General features: G+C 37.4%; 1 protein-coding gene across 2 annotated transcripts in view; it reads right to left on the bottom strand.

Moving 5' to 3' along the window:
* Window positions 1-7,500, bottom strand: part of LOC144452993 (aqualysin-1-like) — a 16,032-nt gene that overhangs the window by 5,902 nt on the left and 2,630 nt on the right. For both annotated transcript variants that reach the window (XM_078144246.1, XM_078144245.1), the window contains exons 4-6: window positions 5,251-5,357; window positions 2,732-2,873; window positions 1,388-1,581 (exon numbers count right to left, since the gene is read on the bottom strand). In XM_078144246.1, coding sequence (XP_078000372.1) covers window positions 1,388-1,581; window positions 2,732-2,873; window positions 5,251-5,357 — 443 coding nt within the window. The remainder of the gene's footprint in view (window positions 1-1,387; window positions 1,582-2,731; window positions 2,874-5,250; window positions 5,358-7,500) is intronic.

The following is a 7,500-nucleotide window of genomic DNA, read 5'->3' as shown; positions in this document are numbered from 1 at the left end:
TGAATTGGGTGTCCATTTGTTAAACTGATGAGTTATTCGGCGAAATGTGAATATCTATGACAATTATGACTGCTATTTTGCTGTTGTTGTGAGAGTCCTAAAACCAAGTGATGTGTACTGTCCTCTATAGCATTTGACATTTGTACCAGGTTTGGTTGAAAACGGTTCATGCGTGTTGGGGATACAGAAACACCAAAGAATGGATGCACAGACCTGTCTTGACCGTGTTTGTAAAGTGCTGTATTTGCATATTAAGTTTACACTAAGACACAATAATAACTGTCGATAGAATTCCTGTGCTGCTCTAAAGATATACCCAGGTCATTAAATTATTTTGTTTGGACAAAAGAAGGTTCATATTATGGGTTCATACTTTCAGAATAGGCACAAAATGGAGAAATGGATGATGTGGATTCATTATCAGGCTCACGTGTAAAGGTTCCCATCTTCCAACAACTGACTGACATACAAGAATACTTGAGGTAATTGCATCTGAAAATCAAGGATCTTTCACATCACTAGTTATGACTGAAGACACAACATACATTATAGCATTCCATAAAAGTATCTGAAGTCTTCGATTCAAACTCATAAAATTGTAGAAATAAAATTGTGTAAAGCATACATGTCTCCACATATATTTGTTCAGCTTGTTGTACTTTGTTGGGTTACAAACATGGACATTGTCTATGCTGTTTCAAATTGCTTTTTCAGATAAGAAAACATTATAATAATCTTTACAGCCCGGATATGGGTTTTGTGGATGGACCAAGGTTGTAGGGCGGCAGGGTCTGACTTTAGGAGGGCCAGTAAGCAGTACTACTGAGGTCCATAAAAACCCATATCCATAAAGGTTTTATCAAAAAGGACTGTAAATATTTTATCATGTACTCTAACTCTATGTATAGTGGCACGGAAACATTATTTGAATCACATAATCACATAAATTGGCATTGAATATCATGTTATTCACAGAAACATCAAAATAGTAAAGAAATTAACAAAGCCAAATCACTTAGCAAATGGTAATCTATGAGTGCACGACATGCCATATTTGAGCAAAGTGTGCCGGGCTGTGATATGGAAAGTTACTGCTTAGGGTTGATGCGTGGGCTCTCCATTGAATTGCATTGGAATCGATAGATGATTAAGCGGTTTTATACCCGATCCCTGAAGGGAAGAGAAAATAAACAAAATTTGAGAAAAGGGAGAAAGGAAAGGATTGACACATGACAGTGAGTTATGAGAGGTTGGTGGTAGGGAACCAAGGGAGGGATAACTTCAGGGAGGGGAAGGGAAAATGAACAAAGTTGGTGCAAAGGGAGAAATCAGGAATCCATGATCACCCCCCCCCCCCCAGCTAAATTAAAAAATTACCAGCCCTTACTGATTTAACGCTTGCTGGAAAGTGATTTTCGACATTAGCATTCTCGTTTCCAGCGGCTACAACCACAGGCATGTTATAAGTGGACTGAACAGTGTCAATGAGAAGAGCACCAAAAGAGTCAGTAATTTCTCCACCCAAAGACATATTGATTACACCAGGTAATGGTGGAATAGAATTAAGTAGAGAAGCAAGACCTAGTAAATAAAAGAAGAACATGAATGTAAAAAAAAAGATAATGGCAGAAGACAAATAGTAAAGAAAACTGAAGGAGAGAAACTGTTTAGAAAACAGCATTGGGAGAGGATCATAATTTAAACAACTGTGACAGAACCCTGGCGTGATGCGCAAGTGCAAGTGTGGCATACTTGGGGTATTTCCAGGACTGTGCTTCCAATGGTTCTCTGCAGTCGTACTTTCATGAGTGAAAGTGCAGCAGAAAATACTGCAAGCAAGAGTGCAAATACGCATGAGTACCCATACTGGCATTTATACGGCATGGGTTCTGTTATTATTACGTGCGTTTATCCGACACAACAAATTTACATAAAAATGACACTATGTGATCATGAGCTTTCATGTAGAACGAACAATTGCATCCTCATTTGCATATCATTTGCATGTAGGTGCAAGTAACCAATGGTATTTGCATTCATGCTTACAGTGTTTTCTGCATTTTCACTTGCTATGGGCACAGAGAACACTGTAAGCATGAGTTCAAATACTCCGAGTACGTCACACTTACACTCGTGTGTCACGGGGTTCTGTCATAGTATACATGTCATGTAGTAAAAACAACATTAACATTCTTTCTAGTTAAAAGCATTTATGCCATCAAAGCTACTGTAAGCCTGTAATTTCTATTTTGGCACAGTTGTTGATTGGATCAGGAATAATCTACTTCGCTTCATGCTGTTCCTTTTACACAATAGGGAACTTGCAAACCCACCAGGTTGAATGTTGCATCATGGGAAATGTGACAATAAATACTAATAAATTGGTATTGTAAACAATACTGTTACATTGTTTGCAACCACGAATTGTCAATTCATGGTTTATCCTGACTATTGTGGGAGGTATTTTTATCGGTAGCTCCAGATTAGGTATTACGATAACCACAGATAATCCCATAGTCCTTTGCGTCTGAGCATGCTCAGTCTGGATTGCAAGTTCCCTATTAAAATGATGTCAATATTTGGTATTAAGCCCACAATAAAATAAATACAAGGCAGCATCATTAGTGGCAAAATTATTTTGTCTCCTCTAAATACAGTTCCTGTACATACAAGTATTATTTACTTTGATGAAAAGACATTTACGCTACGTATAAGAATGGTGGTACTTTACCTTCCCATATAGACATGAGACTTCCATTTCCATCGTCGTCCAAAACTTTGACACTCCAAATATTTGCAGTTTTGGCCAGGCCAAAGGTCAGTCCTCCTGCGAGTGCAGCAACGTGTGTCCCATGACCGTTAACATCGCTGCCCTGGATGAAAAGTAACAAATATTTATATTTTTATCTTTTGTACTGTCTTGGATAGCTATGAGTACAAACAATTTTGTCCTTGGTCAGATTGAAATATGTCTAGCACCACCCCATCCCCACCAAAATTTGATGTCTAGCACCCCCCCCCCCCCCCACCCACCCACCAATTAGAAAATACCATCACCACTGCCACAACCACTATCACCACCATGATTAACACCACATAGTTGTTGATTCATAGTGGTAGAATATTATTTTGAATGGATGGCTTGGAATCTGCAGGTTGCAGGTTTGAGCCTCGCCTCTGTCATTTGTTTCTGACTGGCAAAATGGACTGTCATTTTAACTGGCTATGGAGGAATCATTTTGTACGGTTACTATGGAAAAAGATATGGTCAGAGTATTTGTCATTTTGGTGCCGTGAGATGACACCTGAACAACGCCCGTACCCTCCTATATTTGCATTTACAGGAGAGAGTGTGCCCTCTAAGCCAACATGACGTGCCACTGACGCACATAATTTTTAGTGACACACCAAAATTTGGTGTTCCCCTATCTCTTACTATGTGGTGACTCACAAGAAATGACAGTTTTTCTCATCTTGCCTCACAACAACAATATTTGGCTATCATTAGAGGGCATACTGCAGGAGATTTTGTCTTAGCTCACAAATTATATTAAAACATGTATCAAGATCATTCATTATTCCTAAAATACGGAAACCATTTATTTTTTGGTATAACAATGTACTTGTATTCGTGAATGACCATTTTATGTACAAACAGCGACAGGCAAGTATTTACAAGCAGAGTTTGTTACACACATGTAAAGTAAATATATATTAACTGTATAAATAACATTTGACACAGACTATGAGTATAGTCGAGTATAGTGGGCTATAATATGCTGTCGACGCCATGCCTGTCAAAGATATTGTAATGCTTCTCCTCGGCAAATAATAAAAAAAATCAGATAAATAAATTGAAACACGCGAGCGACATTACAAGTGTTTATGTATATCTACACTGTAGTCTAGCCGTTTTGATTTATTTTGCCATAATATGGGGAGATAATATTTTAGCATTTATACCCACAGACACTGCCAATTAGTCAGAAAGTGTGAGTAAATATCGGTAAATGTTGGTTAATAAGACATGTAGAGTGTAGTTTTTGTTTACTGATGTCTATTACAACCACCAGCAATGTATTTTTTCACAATGCTGTTGAGTTTTATTCACCTGTTGACTACGCTCGTCATAGGCTACGTGCTAACCATGTCTCCTTATGACGTCATAAAATCCCGTGGTCTAGGTGGGACCGGAAATACCCGAAAACTCTCGAAGTAAATCCGAAGGGAAGTGACTGAAAAAAGGTCATTTTAAGGTGTTTGCAGACGCTTTTGAAAAGTTTTAAAACCAGAATGCATTTCACAAACATGTAGTCTAGCAAATTAGCGATAGTGAATGTGAGCATTTTGAATCACCTTTAAATTCACACTTTCTGACCCAAATCCCACACTGGTGGTAAGATCTTTATGATTTGAACAATTTCCCAACTAGACACCACAGGTAATATACCCACCAAGTATGGCAATCGGTCCAGCGTTGTATTACTTTAAGTTGCACACACACACACACACACACACACACACACACACACTTAGCGATGCCAATAGCACTACTGAACCTTATCAGTTCAGTTGTGCTAAAAATTAATTTCACTCATTTGAAGTCTATTTGTATGTACTTTTATGAATTTGTCATCCTCAAAATAAAAAAAAAGATACTTGTTAATGAAATTGTATAAAGGTTTTGATACTGGCTATATTTGAAAAGAAACCACATAGATATTGAAAATTATGGATTCTCGATCGGTAAAAATACATTATACAGAGACGTACATTTGATTATTTTCTCGCACGGTTCATCAACATTGATTTCTGAAATACTATTATTGGTTCAACTACTACAGCAAAAATGGGTTACTTATATATGTAAATAGGTTGGATTCAGAACTTGAACTTCCCAGCCCTCATGACAGATTCTTTCCATTAGCAGTTCAAGTGCAACTTTCCTGACTTGGTGAGCCAGCAAGTCGAGTGTCATAAAAATTGTTTGCATCTCTAAAGCTATTTGCAATGTCACTGATAATGGGTCAGTAAAACTGATAACTACTGATATGATATTAGGGGCTTCACACTTAGATATTGAGCTTAGCTTTGCCTGATGTGTTATGTAGTAGTGCTTTATCACATTTGTAAATATTGCCAACAAACATTATTCAGTGATAAGAAAGATAAGAAAACCCACTTCCTTAGCTAATGGCTTGATTCTGTAATGTACATCGAGATATAGAGGTTAGTTGTGTGGTTACTTACATCATTTGTGTAATAATCATAGTATAAAGCCGCTCTCCCTCCGAATTCATCGTGGTCATAATTAATTCCAGTATCAAAGATATAAATATTAGGAGTTTCAGGTGGACCTGTTATTGGTAAATTGACAAGAAAAAACATGAAAATTAACGAAATATAGTAAAGAGTTTATGCCCAAATTGTTAGCTTTACAAAAGCAACAACAACAAAATGCCCATGTTTTACTTTACCAAGATGTGGGTTTGTTAGCCCGTTGGCACTTTACTTTTAAAGAGGATAATGTAATTATGCATTTAGTTACCATGTTATTTGCATAATTACTGATTTTGAAATCCCCATCATTTCTAGTAGGACACAGCAGTGCTTCATACACAGTCTATTAGTAACATAGCAATGGTAATACCTCCATGGGACACACAGACAGGAAGAACAGCACCCTCACAGTCAATTGTACAAAGGACAATTAGGGAACTTGCAATCCAGACTGAGCATGCTCAGACGCAAAGGACTATGGGATTATCTATGGTTATCGTAATACCTAATCAGGAGCTACTGATAAAATAAACCTCACCCAATGGTCAGGGTGACTATGAATTGATCATTTGTGGTTAAAAACAATGTAACATTATTGTTTACAATACTATTTGATTAGTATTTATTATCACATTACCCATGATGCAACATTCAACATGGCGGGTTTGCAAGTTCCCGATTGGGAAGGAGCAAATAACAGACCCAACTCTCTGATATAACTTTGGAGTAGACATCGGTTTAAATTAGGTGCACCTGACATCCTACTAAACCTTTGGTGTCATTGAAATGATTAATCAATTTGGTAATTAGGCAATATCTTGAGAATTTGGTAATTAGGCAATATCTTGAGAATTTGGTAATTAGGCAGTATCTTGAGAATTTGGTAATTAGGCAATATCTTGAGAATTTGGTAATTAGGCAATATCTTGAGAATTTGGTAATTAGGCAATATCTTGAGAATTTGGTAATTAGGCAATATCTTGAGAATTCAAGCTTCGGATTTCATATAATTTGGTACATACATTGACAGTACCAAACCCACAATTAATTTTGATTAATTTTTTTTATTTCCATAAGTAGTCTACAGAATAACCGTTATGGGTTCAGTGTTACAGCAGGAGAAAACCGGAGTACCCTAGGAAAACCTGCGTTGTTCGGTAGAGTCAAACTGATGACACTCTTCTTATTTACAGCGTGGTAAATTTAATCAAAACCTGAATGGGTTCAAATCCTGACCACAGTGGTCACGGGAGGCAAGTGGTTTAACCACTCGATCACCAACTAGATGTGTCATGTATGGTAACATGAAGTTTTGCATTCATGCAATTTGTGTAGGAACAACTGTCAGCAGGTTTCTATTTGTCTACACTTATGGAATGTGTTCCATTTACATCCACGATAATCCATCACCCACGTCAATATTTAAATTCCTGAATTCTGATTTTCATTTTAAATCCTTTCCGTACGTCAGAGTTTAAATCCTCAATTACTAGGTGTTAGAGTATTAAAAACATATGTCCCCAGTTGATGAAAAGTCTTTCAAAATGTATACACCTAGATGCAACGATACTAAAGCCATTATTCGATTTTGACAAGTTTTGTCAAATCAGATATCGATGGAAGCGTGCTGTTCAATTAGAATAAGTAATCGATGTGGTTTTATGGTTAGTACACACGTTAACTTTAATAGAGAATAATTGTGCACATTTGCCTACAAATCCAAACTGTCCAACAGATTTATGACTAATTGATAAAAGTCAATAAGAGTATGGCACATACTGAGAGGGAGAGAGAGAGAGAGAGAGAGAGAGAGAGAGAGAGAGAGAGAGAGAGAGAGAGAGAGAGAGATAGAGAGACAGACAGACAGACAGACAGACAGACAGAGACAGACAGACAGAGACAGAAAGAAAAGAGATAGATGGATGGATGGATGGATGGACATACACACAAACAAACACATACATGCATACATACATACATACATACATACATATCAGTACCGTAGCCTGCAAAGAGGGGGGGGGGGGGAAGCTGCCAATAATTATCATTATACGTCACCTGTGACCAATCTCGCATTCTGATTGGTCGAGAGCCCTGCAGATACACAGGCGTATTTTTCACCAACAGCCGTATTTTTGCTTGTTGTATCACGTGATCACTGCACGTCCCCTTGTAAACAAATCTAGCAGACAACTAGAAATACAGCTATAACCAGCATTT

This window comes from Glandiceps talaboti, chromosome 23 (genome assembly GCF_964340395.1).
Source record: "Glandiceps talaboti chromosome 23, keGlaTala1.1, whole genome shotgun sequence".
NCBI classification, from domain to species: domain Eukaryota; kingdom Metazoa; phylum Hemichordata; class Enteropneusta; family Spengelidae; genus Glandiceps; species Glandiceps talaboti.
The sequence above is the reverse complement of the archived record's forward strand: the minus strand, read 5'-3'. Positions and strand labels throughout refer to the sequence as shown.